The 16,375-nt window shown below is 58.8% G+C and overlaps 3 protein-coding genes across 5 annotated transcripts in view; 1 reads left to right on the top strand and 2 right to left on the bottom strand.

Annotated features, from left to right (window-relative positions):
• The window catches only part of KCNK4 (potassium two pore domain channel subfamily K member 4), a 7,654-nt gene extending 7,083 nt beyond the window's left edge, over window positions 1-571 (bottom strand). Inside the window, exon 1 of the mRNA XM_029956146.1 lies at window positions 102-571. Coding sequence (XP_029812006.1) covers window positions 102-316 — 215 coding nt within the window. The 5' untranslated portion in view covers window positions 317-571. The remainder of the gene's footprint in view (window positions 1-101) is intronic.
• Window positions 572-1,706: 1,135 nt separating this feature from the next.
• On the bottom strand, window positions 1,707-6,415 carry GPR137 (G protein-coupled receptor 137). 2 transcript variants are annotated; one of them, XM_029956089.1, is made up of 8 exons: window positions 5,825-6,415; window positions 4,313-4,684; window positions 4,181-4,230; window positions 3,233-3,458; window positions 2,963-3,112; window positions 2,704-2,832; window positions 2,466-2,584; window positions 1,707-2,164 (listed from the first exon to the last, which is right to left on the bottom strand). In XM_029956089.1, exons 2-8 carry the CDS (start codon window positions 4,667-4,669, stop codon window positions 2,005-2,007), a joined length of 1,191 nt encoding a protein of 396 aa, XP_029811949.1. In that variant the 5' UTR covers window positions 4,670-4,684; window positions 5,825-6,415; the 3' UTR covers window positions 1,707-2,004. The 2 variants fall into 2 exon arrangements, with proteins under 2 accessions (XP_029811949.1, XP_029811948.1); XM_029956088.1 differs by lacking the exon at window positions 5,825-6,415 and having other exon boundaries at window positions 4,313-5,353.
• Window positions 6,005-16,347, top strand: BAD (BCL2 associated agonist of cell death). Of its 2 annotated transcripts, none has more exons than XM_029956091.1 (4): window positions 6,005-6,091; window positions 6,898-7,092; window positions 15,125-15,318; window positions 15,866-16,347. In XM_029956091.1, the coding sequence occupies exons 2-4, from the start codon at window positions 6,906-6,908 to the stop codon at window positions 15,989-15,991; spliced, it is 507 nt and encodes a 168-aa protein (XP_029811951.1). In that variant the 5' UTR covers window positions 6,005-6,091; window positions 6,898-6,905; the 3' UTR covers window positions 15,992-16,347. The 2 variants fall into 2 exon arrangements, with proteins under 2 accessions (XP_029811951.1, XP_029811950.1); XM_029956090.1 differs by lacking the exon at window positions 6,005-6,091 and adding an exon at window positions 6,525-6,610.
• The last annotated feature ends 28 nt before the right edge of the window (window positions 16,348-16,375 follow it).

Below are 16,375 nucleotides of genomic sequence, written 5' to 3' on the forward strand. Positions count from 1 at the left end.
GCCGCCAGAAGCCCCCCTCCTTCCAAGTTTAACCCCTCCAGCGCCGCGCCTCCCTCCATGCCGCGCCCTCGCCGCCGGCGCCGGGCCCTGCCGCCCCTTACCTGCGGCCGCTCAGCCCCCCAATTCCGGCGGGTCTCGGCAGGTGAGGGGCCGAGGAGCCCGAGAGGGTCCGCCGCTGGGTCCGGCTTGGAGTCTCAGACTGGAGTCCTGGTACTGCCATCCAGTGTGGCCAGCGGCACGGCCCCAGCCTGGACATCTGCCGGCTCACCTCTCCGGACAGGCGCCACGCTAACCTCCCAGCATCTCCCAGCCCCATTACGGCCCTCAACTCCCCGCCCCTGGGGACAGCCTAGCCCTTGGGCTCAGCAATCTCGAGGGAGGCGGTCCCGCGGGACAAAGGGGTGGGCGATCCACTGAAACAACCTGGAATTGGCTGGGGGAGGGCTGGGACCCGGTTCTGGAAAGTCATGCCGGGGCACCTCCTGTCCCTACTCCTGCCCCATCCCTTGGTCCTCACCTCCCTGGCCATCCCAGCCTGGAACTGGTGCCAGCTCTCCCCCCTCCCCCGCCCCTCACAGCCTGAACAGCCTGGGCTCAGGCAGGTCTTGGGACCGCTCCCCTCTCTGTTCTCACCCACTGCTTTACAACCCCGATCTCTCAAAAAATCCTCCAGGCTGGGGTCTGCGGCCCTCACGGTGGGTGGTTTTAAGCCTGGGCTCTAAGGCTAATCACCCCCTGCCAGTAGAGGGCGGAGCGGGTTACCGGGCTCTCACGAGCTTCCCAGTCTCCACTTACAGAAAAAGCATGATTAATTATCACCTCGGAGTGCTGTTCTGAGCATTAAAGAAGTCGGTATTTGTAAATGCTCAAAACCGAGGCCTGCATACACAATAAAGTGCCCTATAAACTTTACTTTCCTTTCCACAAAAAGTGACTGTTCAGCCTCAAGCTGATTCTCAGATGTCCTCCCTGGAGGCCCGAAAGGCCGGATGCCCAGGATAATCCCAAGTGAAGAGTTTCCAGACAGGATTAGTACGAAGCCCCTGAAACTGCGAGGAGGTGTGATGACCAGGTACATGGACAAGGGAGAGGCCCTCTAATAAATGACTCCCAGCCATAGGGCAGATGACAGATCTGCCCAGACTGTGGCAGCACAAGGCTGTGACCGTGGTATTAGGGGCAGCGAGAGAAGGAGTCCGAACGGCAGCCCAAATATCTGGCCAATTCCACAGCTGGTTGGGAGGTGCGGGCTCCTCAGTCACAGACCAAGTGCTCCATGGCCCTGGACTAGCCCCTGGCCCTGAATGCCAGGTTGGGCAGGATGACAGTGAAAGAGGGTTTCCGGAAATCCCAATCCAGCAAGAATAACCGGCATAAGAGACACAATCATGGTGCCGCAGGCCCCAGGAGGGGGAACATGGCTTGTTGGCTTGGAGATGAAAGGCTTCATAAAGAAGACGGTGTTTAAAGCAAGTTTCAAGGAAAGAGTAGAAATTGTTCAAGTGAGGAGACTGGAGAGGATTAGGCTCCTTTGGCCTCCTTTCCCCTTGGACTGCAGGCCCCTGCCTCTCCCTGCCCACCAGCCTAGATGGGGTAAGTGACCCCTGCCCGGCCCGGCCGCTCCCTCAGAGGGCCTGATGGGCCTTTGGCCGAAGATATGCCGGTGCAAGGAACACAGAGCAGACAAGTGACAGACCATGAACAGATGAGGGGCACAGACACTGTTTATTGAGTGGCAGGTGCAGGAGAGGTAGCTGGCTCCAGTGTAGAAGCAAGGCGGCAGGTCATGCCAAGGTGCATCTGGCAGCCAGGGCCATGCCCCCCATCCTAGGGGACAGCACAAGCTCACTACGACAAGAGTACCAAGGAGCTGGCCAGGGGGGAAGAGGCGGCCATAGCCTCCCGCGATCCTGGGCAACAAGCAGCAGGTGAACTTGGCATGGAGGGGGGAGGAGCTGGGATGGGAGGACTGGGGTCTGGGTGTTCTAGGGGGACAGAAGGGGATCACGTCTGTGGGGTGGAGTAGAGACTGTGGTGGTGACCACCCGGTCCCAGCACCTGGGAGAAGAGCAGAGGAGTGGTCCGTGTCTGGCTGCCCCCGCACCAGGCTGGCTCCCGCCCGATGGCGCCGTACCAGCTGCCGGAGCCTAGGCTGCCTGACATGCTGCAGGCGGAAAAACAAGGGTCAGCCTCCAGGCAGTGACCGGGGCCACATTCACAGCAGTTCGGGGAGGGAGAGAGGCTCAGAACAGGGCCCGGTGACCCAGCTTTCCAGCATCCAGGGCTTGACTCCTCTGGACCACAGCAAGCTGCATCTTGGAATGAATGGGAGGGGGGAACCCAGAGGGGACCTTACCTGGTACAGACAGGAAATGGGAGCCATGGCAGGGGTGGGGTCAAGGGGGAAGTGGCAAGACCAGGCTCGAGGTCTCCATGGCTCAGTGGAGCAAGCTGCGGGCTCCTACCTGGTGCTCTCGCTCCGGCCTCGCTCCCTGGAGCAGCCCTCGTCCTCACAGTGCCCGGCTCGGTCGAAGAAGTAGGAACGGGAGCCAAAGACCTGCCCATTGAGGATGCGGCTGGTGCTCTGGGGGAGGAAACCGCCATCATGCTCTCTCCTGCCCCGCCCCCCCACTGGCTTCCCACGGCCCTGCCAGACCCCAGCCCAGGAATTCCCAGTGCCCACCCCTCACCACCTGCCCTCACCAGGTCCTGCGGGGGCCGGTGCACCCGGAAGAAGCCCACCAGCAGGGTGGTGGGCAGCAGCTCCCACACAAAGAGGATGAGGCCAAACACCAGGTAGCCTTTGTTCCCCAGGTCATTCACCAGGTCCGCCTAGGAAGGCAGGGCGTGATGTCAATCCGCGGTCGTGCTGGCGGGGGCACCCAGATAGAGCCGAAGCCAGTGGTGGGGGAGGGCAAGAGCCATGGCTACTAAGGAGGCGGCAGATGTGCCGAACGCCCACCTGGTCAGACACGTTGTACCAGTCATAATCGAAGGCATCTAGCCGGCTCCGGGGGGCCAAGGCCAGGGCTGCCAGGTTGTAGCAGGCCCGGCTGGCATAGAGTAGGACCATGGCGCCACCCATTGCAGCCGCCTGGCACACACTGGTCCCCTGGCACAGATGACAAGAGGGGACCCTCAGGGAAGGGAGGCTCCAACTTCCTCCCCACCCTGAGATCACTGCACAAAAACCCCAAAGGGCACCCCCGGGTATCAGGGCTTGTGGCCCTACCTTGGCCTCCAAGTAGATGCTGGTGGAAGGCGCCCGCCGGGCAACAAGGCAGAGGCAGGCAGCAAGAGAGAGCGCGCAGATGACAAAGAGGGAGTCGCTCACCAGGACTCGCACCAGCAGGAGGGCCCAGGGCTGTGCCCGGCGCCGGCGGGACAGCACAGCACACAGCACGTTCACCAGCAGAAAGAGCAGCGAGGCCCCCACGAAGGCCCCTCGGACGGCCAGCCTGCGGCCCGCAGCACAGTCAGCCCCGGACCACCATCCCTAGCGCCCGCTGACCACCCAAACTCCCCCAGGGGACCCCAGTGTCTGTCAGAACCAATCCAGGCTGACACTGTCTGAACCCTGGCTCTCCAGTTCTACAGAGGGGGAAACCGAGGCCCAGTGAGGTCAGACATGGCTGACAGCAATGGCACCATGGACTGAGCACGGGGCTGAGAGTCAGAAACCTGGATGTAAGCCCTGACCCTGCCTTCTGCCAGATCTATGACCTTGAACGTGTGGCTTTACTTTGCGGGGCCTCAGTTTCCTCATCTCTCAAATGGGGATAATAACAGCCCCACAGGCAGGTTGTAAAAATGTTTGTGAAAGCGCTCAAGAAACCGTAAGACATTGTACAAATGACAGGCTTATTGCCACCACCCAAGGTCACCCAGAAGTGCAGTCTGGGGCTTCCAAGAGCTGGAGCCCCAGCCCTCCTTGGATCACGGAAGACACTGGGACCGTCTCCCGTCACACTACCATCGCTTTCTATGATCGTTGCCCTTCACCGGTGCACGGCCTTTGCTGAGCCGTCTGCAGCAGGTGCCTAAGTTTTCCAAGCTCTTTCACAAACATTTCCTAAATCATCCTCGCCTCAGCCCTGCGCAGGATCAGGGCAAGAAATGGACACCAGCCTGCTCCCTGCCCCTGGCCTGGAGGAAGTGCCCATGTGTCCCGTGTACTTACAAGCCTCGGCTCATCTCTGGCCGGCGCTTGGCCTTGGCCTTGAACACAACCTGGGAGCAGAGATGTCCATCATTCCTTTGGGCCCTTGGGGCTTGCCACCCTGCGTCCCCCCCCACCCGTTACCATGGTTACCTGGGCAAAGTAGAGGTTCATAAGTGTCAGTGTGAAGAACTGCAGGCAGACAGGGCAGCAGTAGAGAAGCCAAAAGGGCAGGGGTCCCAGACGGTTGGCTCGAGGGGTATCTCGGAAGTAGAAGGAGAAGAGGGTGGTACGCAAGGCAGCCCAGAGCAGACAGAGTGCCAGGAACACCGTCTGATAGCTGAGACGCTTGTGCCCATATAGGAGCACCAGCCAGAGTTGGGCATAGACGGAGAAGAAGAGCAGGGCGTACAGAGTGGTGTAGGCCGCAGTCAGCCCCAGGGTCACGGCGGGAGGCAGCGCAGGCACCAGCCCAGCGGCCGGCACCAGGCCAGACAGGTTACTCTCCATGTCAGGAAGGGAGGCCTGAATCCCAGAGAGAGATGGGGGAGCTGGCAGAGGGCCAGGGAAATAAATACGGAGGGGTGCAGCGACAGGCCTGGGGAGCTCAGGAGGAAAGAAGCTGCAACTGGCCAGGCCCTTCCTCCTCAAACAGGGGGACCCTGCCCTTGCAGCGGGGCTCAGGCAGCCTGGGGCCCGGGCCCCCCACTCTGGGGTGTGGAAGGACAGTCCCTCTCGAGGGCAGAGGCGGGAGGTGGACTGGGTCTCCTCCCTGGGTCAGCCCCAGAGCGGAGGAGGGGGTGAGGGGATGCAGAGGCTGAAGGACAGGGGTCCCTGGCCTTGGTCGTTTGAGTCTTCTCGTCAGGAGGGGGAGAGCTGGCAGATACCCTTCGGCTGAGGGCAGCGGCGCTGCGGGGGGCCGCTCAACGCCCAGCTCTCCCCCTCCCCAAACTAGGGGCTCTCTCTCCCCTCCAATAATCCGGGCTGGGGACGGCCTCTGCCTTCTGTCCTCGGGATTCCGACGCTGTCCCCCACCCCACCCCCCACTGCATCCACTCTCCGGCCTCGGGGAGCGGGAGGAGGCCGACGCCGGGTCCTCAGGACGCCGCCAGGGGAGCCGGCTTTAGTCGCTGGGACCCGGGGCTCCGGCTCCCCAGCTCCCCGGCTCCCGCGGCTCCGCCCCCTCCTGCGCCTGCGCCTGCGTCCGCGCGGGCGCCGTTGACTACGCTAATCGCGTAGGGTCTGGCCCCACCAGCTCGGCAGCTGCGCGCCCAGTGGCGCCGCGCCCGGCGCCGAGCCGTTCGAGAATTGGCGCGAGCTGCGCGGCCGGCGGGCGCCTGGGGTTACCAGAGGCAGCGGGAGGACGAGACGCGGGGGCGAAAGCGCATCCTGCGAGCGTCCGGGTGGGCCGGGCCCAGAGCCACCGGTCCTTGTTTGTTTGGGGGGCGGCCACTTCCCATGCTTCTCTTCCCCATCCTCAAATCGGGATCGCGCCGGCGGCCGAAGGCGGCAACAACCTCCCCTCACCGGCTCTCCCGGGGAAACTTCCGCCCGCAGCCAAGATGGCTCCCGGGCCCCGCCCCCCAGGGGCTTCACCCGCAGGGCCCCGCAGTACCCCGGAGGCACGCCCGCCCCACGCCCTGGCCGGCCGCGGTCCCCGCTCACCTGGCCGGCTGCCTGCCCGGCGCGAAGCCCCCGCGAGTCCTACGGTCGCCCCCAGCGGGGCCCCCTCTCCTGCGCCGGGGCAGTCATCCTGCCGGGGAGGAGGCTCCCTCGCTTATCTCGAGCTCTCCAGAGCTGGCGCGGGGAGGAGTGCACCCGAAGCGGGCGGTGCGAGGTTTCCACTGCACCGGGAAGAGGGAGCGGGACTTCCCGACCCCGGCTACCCAGTCCACACGGAGCAGTGACAACAGCAACGACAATTGCATCCAGGTAGAGCAGTGACAACAGCAACAAGGATCGCATCCGATGGCTGAGATGCAACTAAACCTTTGCAAAGTGCTTTCACCCACAGTAATCACCGCTCGGTTTACAAAGTTCACTGGCTCCTAAGGGAGGTGTCATTATCCCCATTTTACAGGGGTGGAGACTAAAGTCCAGGGGGTTGAAGGGCTTGTCAGCAGAAGCTGGTCTCCAGATTTCAAATGGGGGGTCCCAAAGAATCCCTTATCTGCTCCCACACACGTCCCAGGCACAGGGACGTCGGGAACAGAGCAGCGGGAGACCAGAAAGGGACCCAGAACGGAGGTGGCGGGCAGGGAGCAAGTCCCGCGGCGGGGCGGAGACTGGGTCGGAAGTGACCACGCCCCCTGGCCAGGCCTGGTGACATTTCAAGAGCTGATTGGGCCGGGTCGGTGACAGTTCCCGTTGCCCAGGCAACTAGGGCCGGGCTCCCTCAGTACTAGAGGGAGGCGGCCGGCCCGGGTCAGGGGCCTCGAGATCGGGCTTGGGGTAAGACTGGGGTGCCCTCACCGAGGGCAGGTTCGGCCGGGGCCTAGGTAGGGGCCTGGGACCGCTTCGCAGCACCAAGGGTTCAAAAGAGGAGATTTAGGTCCTGGGGGGACAGGCCGAGTGAGCTGCCCAGCCAGATTCCGTGCATAGACGCGAGCCCGGGAGGCAGGGTGGACCTGGGGCTGGAAGGTGGGAGACGGAACCAGAGGCATCTGCTGTCCCCTCCCTTCACCGAATACCATATGCCCCCCGCTGTGCCCTAACTACCCACCATCTTGCCCCCACAGCCCAGAGCATGTTCCAGATCCCAGAGTTTGAGCCCAGTGAGCAGGAAGACTCAAGCCCTACAGATAGGGGCCTGGGCCCCAGCCCCACAGGGGACCGGCCCTCAGGCCTTGGCAAGCACCAGCGGACGGCCCCGGGCCTCCTTGGGGAAGCTGGTCCCCAGCAGGGGCAGCCGGCCAGCAGCAGCCGCCATGGAGGTAGGTAGTCATCCCCCAGCCACCTGCCCATCCACCTTGCTTCTAGCCCAATAGCTCCTTGCATCCCAGCCATATCCACACTCACTGGGTGGTTTGGAATAAACCCCTCACCTCCACTGCACCTCAAGTTTCCTCTTCCGTAAAACAGAGCAAATAATCACCACCATTGTAGGGCTGTTGGGATGATTAGCAGAAATATATAGGAGGCACTTAATGATAGTGCCAGCGCATAGTAAATGTTCAAAGAGCGTAACCGTTGGCGGAGGACCAGGACAGAAATCACCTAGAGGCAGGCGGTGAGCCAGAAAGGGGAAGTGACTTGCCTAAGGTCACACTTATTTGGCTGTGGGTAGGAAGCAGGGCTAGAAGACTCCACGGTGCCCTGCCCTGGGCTTTGCATCTTCCCTGAAATTGTGCCTGACCCCCAGGTATGTTCTTTCCTGCCCAGTGGTTCAACACCCCTCCCCGGGGGCCTATCCTTGCCAGCTGCCAGGAGCAAGTGACCCCAAGAGGCAGTCAGCCCATCCAGGCAGCAGGTCTGTCCACACTGGCTGAGGGGGCGCAGTGCTGAGATGGAGGGATGGAGAACAGTGGCCATTTCTCAGCAGTGCCACCTCCCTGGTGCCCAGCCTAGGTTTTGCAGCCGGGAGAACCACAGAGACCTGAAAACAAGACTCCTATCCCTGATGTGCTCAAGGCCTAAAACACCCCCTCCCGATGTACCTCTTCCCCACATGCGGGAACAAGAAGGCGTCCCGAGCTCTCCCCAGCCTGCATGCTGAACTCCACAGACTTTCTTTGCCTTCTTCTTCTTTTTATGAATGTTTATTTATTTTTGAGAGAGAGAGAGAGCATGAGCAGGGGAAGGGCTGAGAGAGAAGACACAGAATCTGAAGCAGGCTCCAGACTCCGAGCTGTCAGCACAGAGCCAGATGTGGGGCTCGAACTCATGAACTGTGAGATCATGACCCAAGCCGAAGCCAGCCGCTTAACCGACTGAGCCAGTCAGGCACCCCTGTCTTTACCTTCTTTAACATCCAGATCTTTGCTCTTGTTTTTCTGCTCACAGCAGCTTCTGGCCCCCTCCTCAGCCCCTAGATCAAGTGCTCAGTTTGTGCCACATGCTGTTCCAGCTGCCAGGGGCACATCAGTGAACAAAAGCGATAAAAGCCCTTGTCCTGGTGGTGCCTGCGTTCCAGCTGAGTGGGGAGAGACAAGCCATAAGCAAACAAACAAACACATGATATTATGTGTCAGAGGATGACGGACACCGGGTGGCAGCACAAGGAACAGTCCTTACTTTCTCTTTGGAACCCAGAGTACCAGGGGCTGGGGGAGGTGGTCTGGGTCCGCTGCCACCATAAGAAGCCACAGTGGAGGAGGGGTTGGAAGTAGTGAGGGGTGCGCCCCACCCATGTTTGTGGAAAGGCAGATCTTGCAAGAAGAAAGGGCAAATGCAAAGGCCCTGGGGGCAGGACACTGGGCGCCTGTGGGGAAGGGAGTTGGAGATGCAGTGAGGGATTAATGGGGGGGAGGGGCCGCTGGGCGGGGCCTCAGAGGCCAGTGTAAGGACCTTAGCTTTCCCTTGGAGCCCAGGCAGGGCGATCTGGTTTGGGACCCAGAGAACAAACAGGGCCCCCGTGTGGAGACCCATCCGCAGCAGGGTAAAGCTGTGGGGCCACACAGGGGAGGCTGCCGCTAGAGCCCCTGCGCGGGAGGAAGAACGCCTGTGCCACGTGGTGGCAATGGACGTGGTAAATAGTGGGACTCCGGGTTTATTCTGAAGGTGGGACCGGCTCGCCCCCACGGGTACCCAGAGGGACAGAGTTGCTCTTGACTCTGGCAGAACTGAGCCAAAATCAGGAGCCTAGTTTGGGCCAGGTCAGGTTAGAGGTTGCCTCTCGGGCACCCAGCTGGAGGTTTCTAGCAGGGATATTTCCTGGCGGGATGTTACAGGCATGGGAGCTGTCCGTCACTGACATAGTGTTCTGGGAGGCCCAGGGAGCCAGTGTGGCCAGGCGAGGGCCGTTGCCCCAGGGAGGGGTGGCTCAGCTAAACAACAGGGTGGCGGACCTGGGTGTGGGCATGGTGGCGGGCAGATACTTCGTGGAAACGAGTAGAAGTTTCTCTTGTGGGTCCTTCCAGTTTCTCCAGCAAAGGAAGCCAAGTCCTGAGCCAGGAGTAAAGGTGGGAGTTTGAAGGAGAGAGGATTGGGGTTAAAGTGGTCAACTCTCCCCAAGCATGAGGTATAGAAAGTGTGCTGGGTGATGTCAAGGGCGCCACTGGGTTTTGTGGCCACGAATTTCAGTGGAAGTGGCATGGCCGTGCTTTCCTCCAGGCGCACTGGCGGCTGGTGGGTACCCGTGGGGGCGAGCCGGGAGCTGGAAGTTTAACCAGAGCCGTGTCTGTCTCAGCCCAGCTGGGAAGGGGTGCTTGAGGGTGCCTGCACGGGAGAGAATGGTCCGTGTGGGGTGTAAGCTTGCCCCCTGAGTCCTAGCATCACCAGAGTGTGCTACCGAGGAGGGGGGGGGGCAGCCAGGAAGGAGGTCAGAGGGTTGGGGTGGAGTATTGAAGGTTCTGTCCATGGGGCTGAGAGGGAGGGCAGGGCTGGAGAGGCAGGGGCCGGGAGCAGGTGTCTGTGAGGGGGAAGGACCCCTTGGTCCTGCCGATGAATAAGGACAGGGGGTGGGGGGGTGCTTAAGACTCGGAGCCAGGGACACCTGGGTGGCTCAGTCGGTTAAGCCTCTGACCAGCTCAGGTCATGATCTCACGGTTCGTGGGTTTGAGCCCCGTGTCGGGCTCTGTGCTGACAGCTCAGAGCCTGGGGCCTGTCTTCAGATTCTGTGTCTCCCTCTCTCTCTGCCCCTCCCCTGCTCACGCTGTCTCTCTCTCTCAAAAAGAAATAAATAAAAACATTTAAAATTTTTTTAAAGACTCGGAGCCAGAGCCAGAGGGGACTCTGCTGGAGAAACTAGGTGGGGGAGCGGGGACTGAGACTAGTCAAGAAGCAGTAAGGAGCCGAGGGGCCGTGGGGAGGGCAGCAGCGGAGAAGGTAACCCTGGCAGCAGACAGCCCACCGGCCTTCTTAAACTTCCGATTTAGTTTTCAATGTCTAAAAAGCAAATGAGGGGCGCTTGGTTGGCTCAGTTGGTTAAGCTTCTGATTTAGGCTCAGGTCATGATCTCAAGTTCGGGAGTTCAACGCCCCCCCCCAGTGCAGAGCCTGTTTGGGATTCTCTCTCTCCCTCACTCTCTGCCCCTCCCCCAATTGCAAGCACACTCTCTCTTTCTCTCTCAGAATAAATAAACTTTAAAATGAAATATGGAGTGCTTGGGTGGCCCAGTGAGTTGAGTGTCCGATTTCAGCTCAGGTCATGATCTCACGGTTTGTGGGTTCGAGTCCCGCATTGGGTGAGCTTGAGCCCCACTTCAGGTGAGCAGTGCTTCTCTCTCTCTCTCTCTCTCTCTCTCTCTCTCTCTCTCTCTCTCTCTGTCCCTCTCTCTCTCTCTCTTCCCCCTCTCTCCTCCTTGCTCACTTGTTCCTTCTTTCTAAAAAATAAATAAAATAGGGGCGCCTGGGTGGATCAGTTGGTTAAGCGTCTGACTTCAGCTCAGGTCATGATCATAAAATAAAAATAAAATAAAAAGCAGTGACTTCCCCATAAAAGATATACAAGTGCCAATAGCCTCCCAGAGCCACACACACCGCACCCTCCAGCCGGGCAGAGTCCCGTCACTCTTCATATTCCCTGCCCCTTGGCCCTTTCTGGACTGCACTGAAAATGTCCCCAGGGCAGGGAGGCAGCAATCTCTGGGGCTGTGACAACCCCAGCGCACACCCCAGTGCCTGGGACGGGCAGGGGGGTGGCGAGCTGTGGCCGTGTGGATGGCAGAGAGGGAGGGAAGGACACCCGGTGGTCAGACCACAGGATTCAAGCAGCGCTCCGCCTTCTATTAGCAGGTTGAGCTTAAGCAGGCATGTAAACGTCTGTCTGCCTCAGTTTTCCTGTCTGTAAAATGAGAAGAGACCTAGTCCTTCCTCATAGGGTTGTAGTGGGGATCTGACTGATGAGTCAAAATAAGGAAAAGGGCTTGGAAATGATGCCTGGCACAGGGCAGCTGTTTGCTGTCCTTACTGTTACTGCTGTCGTTGTTACTGTGAGGTGGCCCAGGCTCTGAGCACAGCTGAGGATTTTCATTTATTCGGTGGAGGTAGAGAACTGAGTAACCCACGGCCCTCCCGCCCCCCATTGGTGGACAAGTAAAGTATAAGTTAGAACGACAATGTAAAGGCCTTGAAACCACAGCAAGGAGTTTGGGCTTACCTCCTGGGCAGCTGGGAGCCATTGAAGGCTTTAGGCAGAGGACAGACACTGTTGAATTGAGAGCAAACCACAGTCACATGTGAAGTCCCTATTTTGTGTGTGTCAGCTCAGGAGCTGAGAATGGTTTTGATGTTTTTAACATTTTCGTGGAATATACAAACAGCCCTTGCTGTCTTGTTTACGGCTTCTTCCAAGCAACGACCGCAGCGTTGAATAGCTGCAGTGGAGACCGTGTGGCCTGCAGGGCCCCAAATATTTACTGTCTGGTCCTTTACAAAAAAAAAAAAAAAAAAGATTTGCCAGCACCTACTTTGGAGTGTTTTCTGGTTTCATCAGCTCTGAGCAAGGCCTTTGCAGGCCAGTAAGGGATTTTTTTGTGCCCCAAATGGCTTGAGGGTAGATAGGGAGTCTGGGCCGAGGCCTGTGGGTGCCGCCGTGCCCTTCTGCCTGCCAGGGGGTGAGCAGTGTGAGCCCCTGTGTGTGGTAGGGGCAGGATCCAAAGCCAGCTCGCCGAATGCGGAAGCTTCACTGCCTCTAGTTGCCTGGAAACGACTGTTTTTGTTCTTGAAGTTTTTGTTTATTTTGAGAGCGAGCGAGCACGTGTGAGCAGGGGAAGAAAGAGAGAGAGAATCCCAAGCAGGCTCTTTGAACCCGAACCTTGAAATCATGATCGAAGCCAAAATCAAGAGTCAGACCCTTAACAAGGCGACGCAGGTGCCCCCCCCCCCCCCCCCCCCCCCCCCCCCCCCCCCCCCCGGGACACCGCTATTTTAATGAAGTGAGTGAGGAGGGTCTGGGAGCCTGAGCGTGGATGTGGCCAGCCCCACCCGCTGGCCCTGAAGCCCTACGAGCCCTACAGTAAAGACCTTGAAGCTTTGCTGGGGCTCGGGGGCACCTCCAGCCCGGGGCCTCTCCCGCTCCCCCACCCCGGCCTGAGGCCTGCTCGCCAGGGGGGTGGTGTGAGTGCACAAGGCCCAGCTCACACCCAGGCTTCACTTCCCCGAAGTGGGAAGAGACACCCTTGCCCCGCACATCGCCTCGCCCAGGGATGTGCGTGGCTGAGAGCTGACTTGAGGGTGGGATGGGTCAGAGTGAGCAGGTCCACTCCCCCAGGGAGTTCACAGAAAATTCCTCAGGTTTTTTTTCCCCCCGGTACAGAGAAGGACACTTTTAAAAGCTCAGTTAAAAAAAAAAAAAAGCTGTTTACACAAATGATTGTCAAATGGCTCGCTTGGCATGACTAAATCTGTGGCTTTGGTAAAAATATCCTCCCCCTAGGACAGGCTCTGGCTAGAGCTGGCACTCACAGAGGCCCAGAAGTGTCCTCCCACACTGGACCCCCAAGGTGGCCCATGGTGCACTGGGAACCTGGGGCATGGGCGTTCAGCACACATTGGGGGCTTTAAGCCCTGGAGCCAGACTGGTTGGGTTTGGATCCCAGCTCTGCCACTGACTAGCTGTGTGACATTGGGGGAGTTACTTACCCTCTCTGTGCCTTGGTTTTCTCCTCTGTAAAATGGGGACAGTGAGGAACCTTCCTCACAGGGTGTGCTGGGGATGTCATGAACTGAGACACAGGAAACGCTTCCAGCCTGGCGTGGCAGGTGCCCTTCTGCTTGTTCTGATTCCTCAGCTGGGGGGCAGTGCCCACCTGCAAGCCACTCACTTTCTGAGTCTTGGACCTTGTGTCTGTCAAGTGTGGTGGTCATGTGCATTCTTTTTAAATTATTTTCTTATATAGTTTATTTATTTTTGAGACAGAGAGAGACACAGCACAGATGGGGGAGGGGCTGAGAGAGAGGGAGACACAGAATCTGAAACAGGCTCCAGGCTCTGAGCTGTCAGCACAGAACCTGATGCGGAGCTCGAACCCAGGAAACCCAGGAGCCGTGAGATCACGACCTGAGCTGAAGTCGCCCAGGTGCCCCAAGGCCATGTACATTCTTAAAGCTAGGAAAGGGGAACAACTGAGATTCCCTGAGCGAGTGAGCGGCCAGGCAAGTAGCCGGCCAGCTGTGTGACCTCTGGCAAGTTCCTCGCCTCTAGGTGACTGTTTCTTCATCTGTCATATAGGGAGGACTTACCTCTGCCTCACTGGGAAGCTGGGAGGCTTCCAGATAGAAAAGGGGCAGAATATGGTGCTCTCCTGTCTCCTCTGTTATCAGGGTGGTCCTTGGAGACGGGACTGCCCCCATTTCACTAAGACAGTGAGGCCCCAACAGGTTAGGAAAGGACCCGAGTTCACGAAGCAGGAATCTGGCTGAGGTGGGGCCCGCCTAGTTGCTGATCCTTGCCCCTGCCCGCTCCCCATGGAACTGGAAAGTGCCCCTGAGATGGGCCCGTTCTTATCAGGGCTCTTTCTGTTCCTGACTCTTCCAGACTGTGTCCCCAATCCCGATTTCTTTCTTATTTATTTATTTTTAATGTTTTATTTATTTTTGAGAGAGAGAGTCAGAGTGTGAGCAGGGGAGGGGCAGAGAGAGAGGGAGATCCAGAATCTGAAACAGGCTCCAGGCTCTGAGCTGTCAGCACAGAGCCCAACATGGGCTCAAACTCATGAACCGTGAGATCATGACCTGAGCCTAAGCAGGAAGCTTAACTGACTGAGCCACCCAGGCGCCTCCCCCCTCCCTCTTTACACTGCCACTGGCAGTAATGGATGGGTTTCTGCCCACACACGGAGCTAAGCACCAAGCTCCAAGAGCTGAAGGGTGGTCCAATGATGGAAGAGGTGTGGCTCAATGGCTACCTCACTGGCCTCCAGATTCCCACAACCCTCTAGGTATTTCTGGCATGAGAGCTCCACATTGGGTGACCTAGAGCAAGTCTCAACTTTCTAAGCCTCTCTCTTCTCATCTGTAAAATGGAGGCAGTGTTAGTACTTCCTTCTTAGGATGGCTAGGAGCATAATGAGGCTAGCACAAAGTTAAGTGTTCCATGATCATTACCTTAAGAGGTCAACAGACCCTTCCAGACTCATTCTCCAAAGCAAGTGCTTTGGGGGCTACAGATAGTTGCCAACAGGTTCTTGTTCTCCCGGGGCCTAAGGTGAAGGCCAAGACAGTGAAACAAATAGGCACCCGCACATCACTTGCAGAACTGGAGCTCAGCCCTGCTCCCGGCAGAAAACCTTCTCATCCAGGGGACTGGTCTCCAGAAGGGCTGGGAGGCCCCCATGGTCTTGCGCTGAAAACTATACTATTTATTTCCTTATTTTGCGGTAGACACAGAGGAAGGCCATTTAATACGCTAAGGGCCCATTATTGGGGTTCTATTAAGATTTGTGGGATTTGGCGGTGCCTGGATGGCTCAGTCGGTTAAGTGTCTGACGGCGGCCCAGGTCATGATCTCGCCATTTGTGAGTTCGAGCCCTGGGTCGGGCTCTGTGCTGACAGCTCAGAGCCTGGAGCCTGCTATCAGAGTCTGTCTCCTCCTCTCTCTGCCCTCCCGTGCTCATGCTGTCTCTCTCTGTCTCTCAATAATAAACTTTTTTAATTAAAAAATTTGTGGGGCTAATAAGAAGTTAATTTGAATCTTCACAAAAGCCCCATGAGCTTCCCTCGATTTACAAGTGAAGGAACTGAGCCGGGGCTCGGACTGGACTGTGCACACAAAAGCATCGGCGGGCGGGGAGCTAGCGCTGAGGGCTTTGGCAAGGCGAGGGGCGCAGAGGAGTTCAGATTCACATCGCCCCCTCCCCCTGTGCAGGCGCTGGGGCTGTGGAGACACGGAGTCGTCACAGCTCGTACCCCGCCGGGACCGAGGAGGATGAAGGGACGGAGGAGGAAGAGCCCAGCCCTTTCCGGGGTCGCTCACGCTCGGCGCCCCCCAACCTCTGTGCTGCACTGCGCTACGGCCGTGAGCTCCGGAGGATGAGCGACGAGTTCCAGGGCTCCTTCAAGGTGAGTGCCGGCCCCAAAGCGCGTCGGGATCTGTAGTTCCGGAATCCCTCGTCGCCCTCTGGCCGGACCGTTCCTGAGTCCCAGGGCATGCCGGTATCTGTAGTCCAGCCTGTGCTTCAGAAAGCTAAAGCTCCTGGGTTTCCCCAAATCCTTGGCGGCGCGAGGCATGCTGGTACTTGTGCTTCCCGGTCGGCCCCTTTCGGATATCCGGGTGCTGAGGCCTCTAGTTCAGAATTACTTTTTTTGAACTGCCGTCCGGTCTTCTAGATGCTAGGTCTCCAGCCCTGGCGCATACAGGGTCCTAGGCATCCTCTCCCCGCGCTCCTGGCACAATGTCGAGGATCTAACCAGTCTCATTCCTAAAAGCCCAAAGCGACCCTTCAAGCTTCCTCAAGTGGGCAGGAGGCGCCCCGGTACAGGGCATGCTGGGATCTATGGTCTTTAGATCCGCCGGTAAGCGGCGGTGGGATTCCGGAGATGGAGGGCTCCGACTCGGGCTACCGGGAGAAGCTAACTCATTTAACCCTTTCTTCCTCCCACCCCGAAGGGACTTCCACGCCCGAAGAGCGCGGGCACAGCGACGCAGATGCGGCAAAGCCCCAGCTGGACGCGCTTCATCCAGTCCTGGTGGGATCGGAACTTGGGGAGAGGAGGCTCCGCCCCCTCCCAGTGACCCGTCCCAGAGCCCGAAACTCCCCGCTCCTGGCGCCTCTGGCGGCCATCTTGGGTATGGGCGGAAGTCTTTTTCGCGGGACTTCTGCAAAAAAAGAGAATCAGTCCTTTCCTTTTCGAAGGAGGCGAGCTGACCCAAACCTGAATCCCTTCCGGTGTGTGCGAGGAGCCTGGAGGGCCTTGGCTCCGTCGGAAGTTTTGAGGTTTAGCCGCCGGAAATGGCCCCGTGACCCTGCTCCCGGCGCGCGCCTGCGCCAAGTTGCAAGTCGGGGAAACCCTAACTTCACCAGAACCTTCTCCGCGGAGCAATGGCCCGCAACGAAACGTGCTAATAAAGCCAGTTGTTTGTGCCGCCGAGTCTCCCCTCTCCGTCGTTTGGGGCTTC

This window comes from Suricata suricatta, chromosome 11, assembly GCF_006229205.1.
Source record: "Suricata suricatta isolate VVHF042 chromosome 11, meerkat_22Aug2017_6uvM2_HiC, whole genome shotgun sequence".
Taxonomy (NCBI): domain Eukaryota; kingdom Metazoa; phylum Chordata; class Mammalia; order Carnivora; family Herpestidae; genus Suricata; species Suricata suricatta.